The 15,705-nt window shown below is 42.0% G+C and overlaps 1 protein-coding gene across 3 annotated transcripts in view; it reads right to left on the reverse strand.

Moving 5' to 3' along the window:
* The window catches only part of gbe1a (glucan (1,4-alpha-), branching enzyme 1a), a 119,290-nt gene that overhangs the window by 12,565 nt on the left and 91,020 nt on the right, over positions 1-15,705 (reverse strand). For all 3 annotated transcript variants that reach the window (XM_034293245.1, XM_029120846.2, XM_029120847.2), the window contains exons 12-15: positions 15,519-15,629; positions 13,894-14,065; positions 6,831-7,018; positions 203-330 (exon numbers count right to left, since the gene is read on the reverse strand). In XM_034293245.1, the coding sequence (XP_034149136.1) occupies positions 203-330; positions 6,831-7,018; positions 13,894-14,065; positions 15,519-15,629 (599 nt within the window). The remainder of the gene's footprint in view (positions 1-202; positions 331-6,830; positions 7,019-13,893; positions 14,066-15,518; positions 15,630-15,705) is intronic.

The raw sequence follows: 15,705 nt of genomic DNA on the forward strand, positions 1-15,705 counted from the left end.
TCTGTCTGGGGTATACAAATGGAGAAAAAACCAAGGACCTCTGCTTTTGCTAATAAACATGACCAATTTGAGATTTTTAACAAAATAACTTGCTGCAATGGTGTGTGTATGTGTGTGTGTATATATATATATATATATATATATATATATATATATATATATATGTGTGTGTGTATGTGTGTACGCATTCGGTAGATGATACCTTCCCTGGCTGGCAGCCACCCTGTAGTTGCTGTAGCTGTTACTGGGGTGAAAGTTGAACACAAACAGGACGTTGGCTCTCTCAAACACGATCACCTTGTCCTTCTCATCCGCTGTGGTCACCAAAACCTGAGGAGGACAGAATTTTGGGATGAATAAAGCGATGGACGAATAAAGGGATGAACAAAAGGATGGATGAATGAAGGGAGGGATGAAAAAAAGGGTGGATGAACAAAGTGGTGGATGGATGAATAAAGTGATGGATGAATAAAGTGATGGATGAATGAAGAGATAAGTGGAAGACATTTTTCTTAACTACATCAACGTACAGGAGCAATGTGCTCACGGGCCCAATAACAGTGGATCATGCTATTATAATCATCAAATGAACAAAAACAACAATCATTTTATCATTATTGTGACTCCTATAACATTTATTTTATCTTTATTACTTAACAGTGTTACAAATGTGTGGCTGCATTTCTATTCAATTAAAACAATCTTTCACTTTTTGTCTCTAATGTCTGTCTGGAGTATCTTCAGCTCTGTACCAAGGTCCAGTCATGCTACACAAGGTCAGACGTGAGCCAAGCCACAGGCTTGAGATATTACATCTGTCTATAACAAATAAAATGTGTCTGATAGGGACACTGGCCTTGGGGTAACAGACGTATAGATGGGCTTTGTCTACAGCTGGCTGATACATGACTCAGCAGAATTGACATCTAGAAGTATAATGGCAGAGAGTTCTGTTGGAGAACAACTGTCTGTGATACGATTGGCTACGATGCTTGGAGACCGGTTCCTCTGTATCAACATGTATTTCCTGTTCCAGTGTGTATCTACAGATGCTGGTCATAAAATTTGAGTTTCATCAAAAAGTTGATCTATTTCAGTAATTCCATTCAAAAAGTTAAACTTGTATAATGTCTACCTTCATTCCACACAGACTGATATATTTCAAGTGTTTATTTCTTTTAATTGTGATGATTATACCTGACAACTAATGAAAACCCCAAATTCAGTATCTCAGAAAATTAGAATATTGTGAAAAGATTCAATATTGAAGACACCTGGTGTCACACTCTAATCAGCTAATTAACCCAAAACACCTGCAAAGGACTTTAAATGGTCTCTCAGTCTAGATCTGTAGGCTACACAATCATGGGGAAGACTGCTGACTTGACAGCTGTCCAAAGGACGACCATTGACACCTTGCACAAGGAGGGCAAGACACAAAAGCTAAAGTCATAGCTAAAGAGGCTGGCTGTTCACAGAGCTCTGTGTCCAAGCACATTAATAGAGAGGCGAAGGGAAGGAAAATATGTGGTAGAAAAAAAGTGTACAAGCAATAGGGATAACCGCACCCTGGAGAGGATGTGGGGGAGATTCACAAAGAGTGGACTGCAGCTGGAGTCAGTGCTTCAAGAACCACCACGCACAGACATATGCAAGACATGGGTTTCAGCTGTCGCATTCCTTGTGTCAAGCCACTCTTGAACAAGACACAGCGTCAGAAGTGTCTCGCCTGGGCTAAAGACAAAATGGACTGCACTGCTGCTAAGTTATGTTCTCTGATGAAAGTACATTTTGCATTTCCTTTGGAAATCAAGGTTCCAGAGTCTGGAGGAAGAGAGGAGAGGCACAGAATCCACGTTGCTTGAAGTCCAGTGTAAAGTTTCCACAGTCAGTGATGGTTTGGGTGCCATGTCATCTGCTGATTTTGGTCCACTGTGTTTTCTGAGGTCCACGGTCAACGTAGCTGTCTACCAGGAAGTTTTAGGGCACTTCATGCTTCCTGCTGCTGACCAACTTTATGGAGATGCAGATTTCATTTTCCAACAGGACTTGGCACCTGCACACAGTGCCAAAGCTACCAGTACCTGGTTTATGGACCATGGTATCCCTGTTCTTAATCGGCCAGCAAACTTGCCTGACCTTAACCCTATAGAAAATCTATGGGGTGAAGAGGTGAAGAGGAAGTGAAGAGGAAGAGGCGATACGTCAGACCCAACAATGCAGAAGAGCTGAAGGCCACTATCAGAGCAACCTGGGCTCTCATAACACCTGAGGAGTGCCACAGACTGATCGACTCCATGCCACGCTGCATAACTGCAGCAATTCAGACAAAAGGAGCACCAACTAAGTATTGAGTGCTGTACATGTTCATACTTTTCATGTTCGTACTTTTCAGTTGGCCAACATTTCTAAAAAATTTTTTTTTGTATTGGTCTTAAGTAATATTCTAATTTCCGGAGATACTGAATTTGGGGTTTTCATTAGTTGTCAGTTATAATCATCACAATTAAAAGAAATAAACATTTGAAATATATCAGTCTATGGGTAATGAATGAATATACTATACAAGTTTCACTTTTTGAATGGAATTACTTTTTGATGATATTGAAATTTTATGACCAGCACCTGTTCATGTACGTCCTGTTCCAGTGTATCTACATGCATTTCCTGTTCCAGTGTATCTACATATAGTTCCTTGGTAAATTGATACATTTTTATTGCAAAATACTAATTCTTACAAAGGCATTGTAATTTCCACAACATATACAGTTCAGGCTGGAGCTAATACAATAAAGAAACATAACATACGTAATAATAACATAAAATAAAACAAACAATTGCAAATCCATCTGGAATGATATGCTAAGCTGGCTACAGTCCAAGGACCTCAAGATGTCACAATGAAGACATTTATTTTTTTGTTAAGGACAAGAACAGACTTTGTTCTCAATGTTGTAGTTTTATTGGGGAAGTTCTATATACAGAAATGTAGTTGAGTTAAAGCTCTTGAGTAAATTCCTGAATCTGATCAAGGACAAGAAAGCTCTTAAGTTGGTTTCTTTGCTAGATAACTTTAAGTTAATTTGAGATAGCCCTAGTTATTTTATTTATTTATTGTTGTTTTAGTATTTCATTTTTGTTTGGTTACTGTCCGGCTTTTGTTGCGTTTGGGTTTGCTGTTACTAAACCTGAGGCAGTAGATGTTAAAAAAATTACATGTATTTCCTGTTCCAGTGTATCAACATGTATTTCCTGTTCCAATGTATCTACAAGTATTACCTGTTCCTGTTTATCTACACTGCTCAAAAAATAATAATTCAACTTGAGGGATATATATCTGTCTATCTGATTGTGAATAACTGTCATCTGTTTTGGTGAAAATGAAAGTGACAACAGGTGCACTGGAGAGGCAACAGCAAGACAACACCCAAAAGGGAATCGTTTTGTAGGTGGTGTCCACAGACAATAGCTTTCTACTTATCCCTCCTGACTGATTCTTCTCTAGTTTTGCATTTTGCTAGTGTCCTTGTCACTACTGGTAGCATGAGGTGGTACCTGCAGCCCATTCAGTTTGCACAGGTAGTCCAGCTCCTCCAGGATGGCACATCCATACGTGCTGTCGCAAGGTTTGCGGTCTCCCCCAGTACAGTCTAAAAAGCATGGGGGAGATACCAGGAGATGGGCATGAGGAGAGCTGGACAAGGCCGCAGAAGGGCATCAACCCAGCAGCAGGACCGTTATCTGCTCCTTTGTGCGAGGAGGAACAGGAGGAGCACTGCCAGAGCCATACAAAATGACCTCCAGCGGGCTACTGGTGTGCATGTTTCTGACCAAACTGTCAGAAACAGACTCCATGAGGGCCCGACATCATCTAGTGGGACATGTGATCACAGCCCAGCACCAAGCAGCTCGATTGGCATACACCAGAGAACAAAATAATTGGCACGTCTGCTATTGGCGCCCTGTTCTCTTCATAGATGAGAGCAGATTCACACTGAGTGCATGTGACTGACGCTGTGGTGAATGTTATACTGCCTGCAACATCATCCAGCATGACTGGTTTGGCGGTGGGTCAGTGATGGTCTGGGAAGGCATATCCTTGGAGGTTTGCACAGACCTCCACGTGCTAACCAACGGTACCCTGATTGCTGTTAGGTACCAGGATGAAATCCTCAGACCTTACGCTGGTGCAGCGGGCCCTGGGTTCCTCCTGGTGCAGGACAATGCGAGTGGCCAGAGTGTGTAGGCAATTCCTGGATGACAAAGGCATTGATATCATTTGCCTGGCCCTCACGTTCCCCAGACCCGAATCCAATTGAGAAACCCTGGAACATTGGCGCCAAGTAGCGCCACAGACTGTCCAGGAGCTCACTGATGGCCTGATCCAGGGGCCAGGGCCAATCAGCAACTTGGTCTTGGCCGAGTAGCCTGGCTCTCACTTGGTGCCAAGCCCCAGTCTTTAGGGCTTAGGGTGGGGTTTTGCTGATCGACGAGTGACGTGGTGTGAAAACGTGGCATGTTGTTCTATTGGAATAGCGATCTGTATCGTTTGCTAAGTCTTTAGGCTTCTCATAATGGTTTTCATCCGATCTAACAAACAGATCCCAGACAAAATAAAGAAAAACAGTACAAAGAAGCAAAGACTCAGAACGGAGAGAGCGGGAACAACTGAATGTGGTATGACTGACTCAATAGAAAAAAGGGGCACTGAGAACGAGATGTTGCCTGCAGACCCTATTACAACATAAAATGACCTCAGAATTCTCCCAAATCCTTCTATTAAAGGTAGATAGTTTTGACAAAATACTTATCAAACGAAATAATGAATACCCTGGCTTACACAAGTGTTACGAGTGTAGGTGGAGGAGCCGGTTTGAGGAAGAAATGAGTTGTATTACTTAAGTTCAAACGCTGTATTATAAACAAACCAGAAACAGAAAAATATTGCCTTGGCAATAAAACCCTCTCTGATTCTGAAAAGAAATAAGGAAGAATTTTGCAATGCTGTCACCAAGTTGATCATCTTGAAGGAGGAGAATTACAAGTAGAGATAGGCTTGCATTTCCTTGTAATCTGTGGGTTAAGATACAAACAGATGTACGTTTGAATGAACATGAGTTGTGTTAACACAGCGCAACATTGGGCCTGCTTGTTCATTGATGGTTTTGCTAATTATTAGGATGATGCGTCCATATATTAGTGGCAACCACCGATTGTTATGGATGTTGCTATTGGTCTGTGGGCCAAGCTGTTTTGAGTTTCGTAGTTGCGTATCATGTGTAACTCACTTTTCTTTTGGAAAACAAACATCTCAATCTCTTGTGTATACATAATGAACTTAAGATTCATGATGGCCATATGTGTCGGTAAAACTGGGTGTGATCATCAGCAGTGCTTGCCCAGCCACTGACCTCCCCGCAAACCACTGGTTTCCAGTGGCCCGTGTCACGTGATTTTGTTCTCAACAAAGAACACAATGTACAGTCAAGATTTTGATCTTTAATATATTTCGTTCATCGAGACCCGATGAGTTCCTTTTTTTGAGCAGTGTATGTATTTTCTGTTCCACAGGTTATCCTACATATAAAATATACACAATAAAACTTTTATCAAATAACTGACATGCTCCTGTTTCACATCTTAGTTGTTATTAAATATTCTACCGAAACTTCAAGGTCAACAGCTGTTAACAGATTCTTAAGGACTGTAAAGGAGAAAGATGACAGATACAAAGAGGAGACCCAGAAGTACTGTGGGCATGGAGGCATATCATGGAGGATAAATCATTGATTGTAGTGGATTTTTCCTAATGTAGACCAGGTTTGTATTTATCACAGGCCACACAATGACTGAGGTGCATCACAACAAGTTCAAATGATCAGAAAATTGTTAGTGTGTCTTCCATAAATATTAGAATATTGGTCTGGTTTGGTGTTAACCATATGGTTGTGTGGTAACACGTCATACCAAGATCAAAAGACCTATCAGAGTACCTCAGAGGAAAGATTATTGATGCCATGAGTCTGGGAGTTTTTACAAAGCCATTTCCAAGCAATTTAAAGTACCATTCCACTGTCTGACCATCTATCCCAAATTCAACCCAAGAGCGAGAAGAAGTGCATTGACCTATATTTCCTCAGATTTTCTAAACCAAGTGAATTTTTAGAGGGTCACTTCTTCTCATCTGCTCAGCAAAGCTCCCAGAAGGCATACTTTACTCAGGAGAATATACTCGATCCATTTCAACCCACCATATTTAGATCCCAGCTATCCCTGATGTGATCTGGCTAAAGAAACAAGGGGATTGTTTTAGAGTAAGTTATTTCACCTTAGGCTATTTACTCACATCACTCCACTCACATCAGTTCTCATCCAAATAGTGATTTCTGAATGGGCTAAAAGGGCTATTGTTGTTTTAATCATCATGTCAGTGTAAGCTTGCTAATTATTAGGGTTAAATCAAAAATCTTCATGTTTCACATGTTAGTTTTAACCCCAGATTGCCACACCTGATTAAATTAGTCAACTAGTCATCATGTTTACACAGTTCACACTTGCAACTGAAATATAAAAAGTGGGGTCAAGGTTAGAATGTCAGCATTCAGTTCATCCAATCAGCATGTGTTGTGGGTGTGTCTTCATTCCCAGAGATGTTTCAGGGAGTCAGATATGCCTTACTGGCCTATCCCGTGTGACCGTGGAAGGTTTCATTTATTTGTCATATGCCGGGTAGCCAACTCTCCATGGTATGTCGCTGGTCCGAGGACCCGGGTTTGGGAAACTCTGTCTAAATGACTAAAATGAAAACGTGTGTGTACGTTAGGTCTTACCTTTTCTGAGGCAAGCCATCCATATTTTTCCTCGGCGCGGTTCATGTCTCTGTCAAAGGCGTACAGCTGAGTGTAGCGCAGGTTGTTCTCAGGCTCCAACAGGTCATACTGACGACGGGCAAACCTGTAACTCTCATCATTACCCTTCCTGGGAAAGTCCAGCCACTCTGGATGACCAAACTCATTGCCTTAACAGATCAAAATAACATAGATTGTTATGAGATAGAGACAGACACAGACAGACAGACAGACCAAAATAACAGAGATATTTATGAGATATACAGCTCCGGATAATATTATGAGACCATTGCACCTTTTTCTTTCCTTTCGAAAAAAGTTGAAAGGGAAAGCTTTGAGTGAGGAACAGAAGCGTTCAATTTGCAGTGGTCTTAACCCTACTGTTCCTCACTCAAAAACCTTCCTTTTTGACTTTTTTGGAAAGAAAAGAAAAAGGTGCAATGGTCTTAATTTTTCCTGGAGCTGTAGAACACTGACACACCAAAATAACAGATATTTATGAGATTAAGACAGACACAGACAGACAGATCAAATAAAATATATATTTATGAGATAGACAGACACAGACTGACGACACAGACAGATGATCTAATATTCACACAAGAAGTCAGGTAGCCTAGCAGTTAGAGGATCTGACCAATGATGATATAGCAAGGGAAAAAACACCTGTCTTTATGTCCCTTAGCAAGTTCAGTTCAGCCTAATTGCTTCCTAAAAGCTTGTTGAGTTAAATGAGAATGTGTTCTCAGTCAACTTAGCCCCTCAGCTTCCCTACTGCTGAATGTCTTCATCCCTCCCTGCTGCTGAATGTCTTCATCCCTCCCTACTGCTGAATGTCTTCATCCCTCCCTACTGCTGAATGTCTTCATCCCTCCCTGCTGCTGAATGTCTTCATCCCTCCCTGCTGCTGAATGTCTTCATCCCTCCCTGCTGCTGAATGTCTTCATCCCTCCCTGCTGCTGAATGTCTTCATCCCTCCCTGCTGCTGAATGTCTTCATCCCTCCCTGCTGCTGAATGTCTTCATCCCTCCCTGCTGCTGAATGTCTTCATCCCTCCCTGCTGCTGAATATCTTCATCCCTCCCTACTGCTGAATATCTTCATCCCTCCCTACTGCTGAATGTCTTCATCCCTCCCTACTGCTGAATATCTTCATCCCTACCTACTGCTGAATATCTTCATCCCTACCTACCCCACTGTCTTCATCCCTACTCCCCTCCCCACTCCCTCCTTTTTACACTCCCTCCCTCCCTCCCTCTCCTGCCCATCTTCCCTCCCTCTTTCCTCCCCTCTCTTTTCTACCCTTGCGCTGAACTCCTCTCTGAAGAGCCCAACATAAATAACTCCATGTTATGGAGGGGAAGCCTTTTGTTTTCTACCCCTTAAATGCTGAACTTCTTTCAGAGAAGACCAGGTGTCCACATCAATAGTGTCCATGTTGCTGTTAAGGGGTTATATTTCCCCAGGAGATCCAGATCCACACACAGTGCAGGCAGACATGTCCCCAAATTGGTCCTAAGTGGCCATATGAAATGCAAGCCTCAGCTCAAAGAACACAATCCCAATTAGAAAGTCCTATTAACACTGCAACGTTTTCTCTAGGGATACACAATTTGTGTGTGTGTGTGTGTGTGTGTGTGATTTTCAAGGGGAAAACCTACAAAGGCCCAAACAAGCATAAATAGAAAGGCAAATGCATTAACCTGCCCAAAGCAATGTTAGGGAACACACACACATACACAAACACACGCACACAAACACAAACAAACACACCCAGTCTTTTCAAAACAACAGCCTGTTGTTTAGAGGTTGGCCTGTCTGCCTGCCCATCTGTCTGTCTACCCATCTGCCTGCCCATCTGTCTGCATGCCTGTCTGCCTGCCGGTGTTCATCTGTCTGCCTGTCTGTCCGTCAGCCTGTCTGCCTGCCCATCTGTCTGTCTACCCATCTGCCTGCCCATCTGTCTGTCTACCCATCGGCCTGCCCATCGGCCTGCCTGTGTTCATCTGTCCGCCTGTCTGTCTGTCCGTCTGCCTGCCCATCTGTCTGTCTACCCATCTGTCTGTCTACCCATCTGCCTGCCCATCTGTCTGCATGCCCGTCTGCCTGCCCGCCCGCCCGTCTGCCTGCCTGCCTACCCGTCTGCCCTTCCATCTGTGTCAATCTGTCTGTCTGCTTGCCAGTCTGTCAGTTGGATAGTATAGTTTAAACAGCCTCTTCACTTGGATTACAAAGGGTTGAAGGAGACTCGTAAGACTCCAGACTCTTGATAATTGAAAAATACAGTGAATCAGTTCTAATGGCTGCTTTTCTCATTACATTCAGACAAGTGAAGCTGCCAACCTTTTAGTTCTAAACCACTACCTCACTGACTGTACATCAACCAGCTCCCAGACAGAGGGCTGGGACTGATGCAACACAGCCACCAACTCAAGTGAGACACATTGAAAACATCTGCATTTTTTTTTTCTTCTGGGAGATATTTTGCATTTGAATCCTAATCTTTTTTCTTAACCCTAGCCTACAGTTACTATTGCATAAAATATCCTAACCTCCTCCTGATTTGTTACAAAAACTAAATTCTGTTTGCATTGTATCTAATCTTCAGCCAAACCAGGTTTCTGCCAAATATGAATTTGTTACCCAGAAGAACTTGACTCATTGAACCAGTGTCCTTAAGTCTACAGTAATCCAGATCCCAGCTAAACTCATCAATACGAGGTTAAGACAAGGGGATCCTTTAGTTCAGAAGCCTTCCACAATACATTCCTGGGACCAATGCCAGTAAAGCTATTATCCTGTGTTCACTGATAAGTTCACTGAAATTCACATCCGTTTGGCTTATTTTTCAACATACGCGCAAACTTTCTTTTTAGGATGTCCAGGCCTTCAATAACTTTTTTGGACACAACGGAGGAGAACTGCTCGTGCCGAAACAGCAGTGGGCTGGATTCAAACGTAGACCATAGCTGTTTGTATTCAATGGACCAGTCAGACAGCAAGACCAGTCCTAGACCACAACCCTGCTACTATTCACACCCTTTCAAACACAGCACAACATCTTGTCCTTCGTCAAACTGTTGCACATCGATTTATGGGATAGAAAAATCCCTCGTCTTAACTTTGCTGCATTGTAACTAGGTCCCCATGGTGTCCCTATCAGCCTGCTGAAAGCATGACAGATGAAGGGACAGCTAATGAGGAAACAGATTCATAAGATAAAGGACTGAATACAGATCATCAGTCTTTAGCCAAAGGAGCAGTGTGCCAAACTATTCACAAAAGAATTGTGGTGTGGGCACAGGCTAGCAAAAACATCTTCCTGCACTGGAAGACTTTTAAGACGTTGAGAAACGCATGTATAAAACTTAATAGAGAAGCAAAAGCAGAATGTTATGTAAATAAGCTATATACCTGTAATGGGTGTCTTTCCAAATTCTCGAAAACAGTAAAAACCCTGAAGAACAGTGCCGCCACCACACTGAAACAACAGATGGTGTTGGATTCTGTACCTGTTAATGATCAAAATGGAGTTGATGAGGTCTTTCATTTCCACTTTATTGCAGCAAGTGGTCTTTCTGAAAACACCTCTATACCTTCCTCAAATGAAAAAGGAATAAATTATAGAGGATACACGGAAATCAACTAATTATGCATGAAGACTGATTTTAAGAGCCATGGGTTTTCGTGGATTCTGTTCACTGAAATATGTGTTGCCATTTACAGACACCATAGGGGCTGATATGCTAGATCCAGGCCTATTGGTTAGACCTGCTCCAATTATCTCTGGATACCTAACACATATTTAATCTACCATTCATTTTGGGGGTTATCCCAAAGTCTGGAAAACCGCCCATGTGCTCCCACTGCATAAGGGTGTGGACATTAGTGTCATTGATAACTATCACCTAATCTCTAAATTGTCATCCCTAGCTACATTCCTGGTGGCATTCCGGTAGGCCTTAGAGATAGAACCAAGGATATTGTAACTGACAGAATTAAATATAATTTATATTAACAAAGGATATCTAAAATGTAAAATATTATATTTGGGACTATGGTCCCAGAACACACCAAAAAATTAATATCCTAAATGGTTCTTTTTATTAAAAGTGCTGCTTCTCACAAACATCTTGGCATTTGGTTAGATGAAAACCTGTCTTTTAAAAGAGAGTTGGTGAATTTTCTTTATAGGAACAAATCATGTATGTCGCATCAGCATTGGAAAGATATTGTGCAAGCAACTTTTATGACCCTGTCAGATTACGGTAATTTACTATATATGCGTGCCTCAGCTTCTGTACTGAAATCGCTGGATGGAGTCTATCATTTGGCCTTGTGTTTTATCACTGGTACAAATTCTCACACACATCACTGGCTTTTATATAATTCATTTTGCAGGGTGTCACTGCCATCTAGAATGGTCAGACATTGGTTGATGTTTTTGCCGGACCACTTAAGCGGAGCCGGCCTAGAAGAGCGAATGTCTCTTACTGAGTGAGTGAGTGGGTGGGTGGGTGGGTGAGTGTCTGACTAACTGTGTTGAAAGCGGGATTGACCTTGTTAAATGGCATAGTGGTTAGAGACTTGGACCACAGAACAACAGGTCCCCGCATTCGACTCCTGTCACAGTCAAAATACATTCCAGGATTTGTTCAGGACGGACAAAAACTTTGCAGGCTCCACGATTCTCTCGTAATATCACTTGACAAAAAAAGTCAGTTATTGACACTTATATTGATAGTTATTGTATCAATGTCATTCACGAATGGGTAATAAGCGGTTAAAACGGCCAGTGGCAAAAGTCATACAGTTTATAGATGCTATTTGGGGTGGAGGTAGACTTAATAAGAAACGTTAGTCAGTTAAGCACAATGCTAACGATGTTAATACGTGACAAAATGATCTAACGTCGAGACGCTATACCAACACTTGTCAAGTGTGCAGTTCCTTGGTGCAATGGTTAAAGACATAGTTTCACATGTGGGCGACCCTGGTTTAAATCCAGTGAGGGCAACAACATTTATCACTTACAATTGTGGGTCGGCTGAACTAGGCTGGCCTGGTTCCATTTCTGGTTATATAAGGCATTCATGCAAAATCTTCCTGACTATCTAACAGAGAAAATTAGTTGGAAGACCAGCAGTTACCAAACACACACTCAAGACTGGATAGTCTCCTTGAGGCCTATTCAGAACTGGGTAAAATGTATTTTGAATATTTTGCCCCACAGACATGGAATGCCATTCAGTGATAAGAGATCCTACACTTCTAATAAAATCTATTTTTATCGTCAATTGTGATTTCATGTCATTTTAATGTAAATTGTGTTTCTCTTAATGTATGCCTTATTTCCTTATGTGTATTTATTGTTACTCAGTTGTGAGAGAGACCTCAGAAAGAGAAATCTCAGTTGATTTCTCTGTAGAAATAAAGTTAAACAAAAATGTAAAGAAATGGCTGGCTTATTAAATTCGAAACAGCCCACTAATAACAAACAATACCTCCACCTCATATGATGGCTGGCTGGTCTTGTGTTGTTTCCGAGTTACAGATACGGCCAGATTAATGACTCCAACAGCTTCTGGAAATATGTCAGCATGGTGGGAAACACTTCAAAAAGATCTCTGATTATTTATTGGGAGAATTTGAAAGAGTTACACACTGAGAATGTAATAACTATTTGCAAAAGTATGACACGGTCAAAATGTCGGTGTAGTGGCTCCCGAAAATCGGAAAATAGGAGGGACCTGTTCACTTGAAATATACTTTATATGCACTTTTTTATTTTAATGATTTCTATCTTTTTGGGGCGTAGATGTGAGCTTCAACCAATGGCAGCATATCGCTGCAACCTTAATAAGTGGGAGGATGGAGAATCGGTTTGGTCAAACTACCTGAGAAAAGTCAAGGTTATTGGCTAAGTGGTTCCTAAGAGAAATCAATGGAGAGAAACGTGGTGTGTGTACGTGTGTTTGTGTGTGAGTGTGTGAGAAAGTCCCTGGCTAAACAACTCTAAATTACATCCAGCTGAGAGAGAAAAGGCCGTAGAAAGAGAGAAAGAAAGAGTGCTACAGTAGATTGAAAGACCGGGGAGAGGGAAAGACACAGAGAGAGATGGAGAGAGTGGTTGAGAGAGAGGTAAAGAGGGAGGAAGAGATATAAAAAGAGTGAGAGAGATAAAGAGACAGAGGTAGAGAAAGATAAAATGAGCGCCGCAGAGAAAGATAAAATGCGAGAGGTAGAGAGGGACAGAGAGGGATAATGAAGTGGATGTTTGGATGCAGTCTACAGCCTTGGATGTAATGACAGTTTTCAGGTGGCTCTTTCAGTATGTCTGATCTGGGCTGTGTGTGTGTGTGTGTATGTCTGTGAGGAGACTTGTTTGTGTGTAGTCTGGTTTGGAGAAAAGGCTTTTATTCGTACTGGTGGTTTGAGTGAAGTTGACTGTGTATAATGGATGTCTGACACACACACACACACACACAGACAGACAGACAGACAGACAGAGACAGACAGACAGACAGACAGACAGACAGACAGACAGACAGACAGACAGACATGCACATAAACTCTCTCGCGCGCACCGAGCTAGTACTGTAGCTGACTACAGTGAACTTTCAAAAATCTCCACTCTTCAGTTCTCTGTGTAGTAATTCCATATGATTTACAATCCTAGGTTCACCTCATTGCAAAAAAAAATTAAAAATGTTTCCCCCATCTTCAACATGTCAGACATCTCTTCTATCCGAGATACATGGATGAATGTTGAATTGAGCAAATGGATCACTTGTGTGACACTAAAAAGAAACCAAGTGCCACCATGGACTCGAGCTGTGACGTGTTCAGCACAAGCACAGACGCACATTGTGATTTAAGTAATTCAGCAGACGCTGTCATCCTGAGTGACTGACAAAAGTGAGTGCACACTTTACACACGTTTTTTTTGTACTGCCCCACATGGGAACTGAACTGAGGTAGTGTACCTATAACCCCGGCACTATGCCCCACCAACCCAGCTACGTGGGACACGCCTCCAGACTCACCCATGAAGTTGAGGTATCCCTCCCCGCCCAGTGCCTGAGTGATGAGGCGGATCATCTTGTGGAGCTGAATGCCCCGGTCGATGACGGGTGTCATGGGGACCAGGGAACTCATGTTGGTGTACATCTCCTTATCCATCAGCCAGAACGCCAGGGACTTATCACCCACCAGGGCCTGCGCACGCACAGAGCCAATTAATTAGTTAATTGATTGCCTGACTTCAACACACCTGGGGGCTGCATTTATCAAGCGTGCGTGCAGTCTTTTCCGTGCAGGGAATTATCAATATGAACGTTTGCTTGAGAAAGTTCGTAAATGTACGAGAGAACTGCTTCTCAAAAGTACACCAGTTACAGTGGAATATAGTCATTTTTCATGTGTGAAACAATTGGAATGCAATGTATAGGGACACTATGCAGAATTCGGTTTCTGACCAAACCACAGCAGAAAATGTTTATCCAGTCCAGGGTATTTTAGGATGGGGGGGGGGCAGTACTGTAACTGTCTAAAGCGATTATGAGGAGACTACAATGCAAAATGATACACAGACTGGCAAGAAAGAAAACATTTGACACAGAAATATTAGATTTCTTCTAGTCATTTCTGCTTGTATTTCTGATAGTAGGACGCAAATCGTAAATTTGGCCCCTTAAATAATGTCCAGGTTTCACGGTTTTCCACGATTCTGAACCCACACATGTAATTTGACCTCGTCAGGTAATTTGTAATGATAGCAATGCTTAGTACAGTCACTTGTTAAATTACAGACATGTAAAACCATTGTTGAATTATTAAAACAGACGGAGATAATTGGAAATCTACACCAAAATGATGTCTGCTGAGCCACTCTGAAAAAGACCCCATCTGTCTCTGAACATTCCTCTCTGGAATGTAGTGTGTCTTCCATCAGAGGATCAGCCTCCCATAAGATTTCCAATTATCTCAGTATGTTATAATAATTACATGAAATACTGTAGCCTGCTGAGGAACGTTGGATGAATTCACAATGGAAAAACAATGAAATCGAAACTTTATTTAATTTAAAACACATTTGAAAAAATTTACATATTTACCACAGCAAATGATTTATGTTTCAGAAGCAGTTCCCTTATTCCACCACTTGGCATTTTGTGTACATTTGGATGGTACTTTGTGTACAACATACGCAAATGTTCATATAATTCCCACACTACGCTTAGAAATGATCGCACACATGGTTAAAGCACAGATATGTGCATATGCACAGTTAATAAATGAGGCCCCAGGACTTCCCAGGTTAACCCGGAAAGATAGAAACCTGCAGAGCAAGATAGATGCCCGCAGAGCAAGATAGATGCCCGCAGAGCACGATAGATGCCCGCAGAGCAAGATAGATGCCCCCAGAGCTAGATAGATGCCCGCAGAGCTAGATAGATGCTCGCAGAGCTAGATAGATGCCCGCAGAGCTAGATAGATGCCTGGCACAGAGAGTTAATAAACTTTATTTATACAGACCAGCAAGTGGAAAATACTGCATGTTTATAAAGAATAGACAGTACCTTCCATGCCAAAAGAAACCTGACTTGTGATTGACCAGTGTCCTGTACTGCTCTTACAGTATATTGACCACTCTGTGAGCCAGTAGTACCTGGTCATGGCTCTCAGCATAGCAGATACATCCTTCCCCCTTTCTCCTATTGGTCAGCGTGTAGACGATGTTACCCATGTCCCAGTCTTCATCCTTCAACTCTTTCATTATCTACAGAAAGAGAGGGATGGGAGATAGAGAGGGACAGAGATAGAAAGGAAAGAGACAGATGAGAAGAGAGAGATGG

Source organism: Esox lucius, chromosome 7, assembly GCF_011004845.1.
Source record: "Esox lucius isolate fEsoLuc1 chromosome 7, fEsoLuc1.pri, whole genome shotgun sequence".
NCBI classification, from domain to species: Eukaryota; Metazoa; Chordata; class Actinopteri; order Esociformes; family Esocidae; genus Esox; species Esox lucius.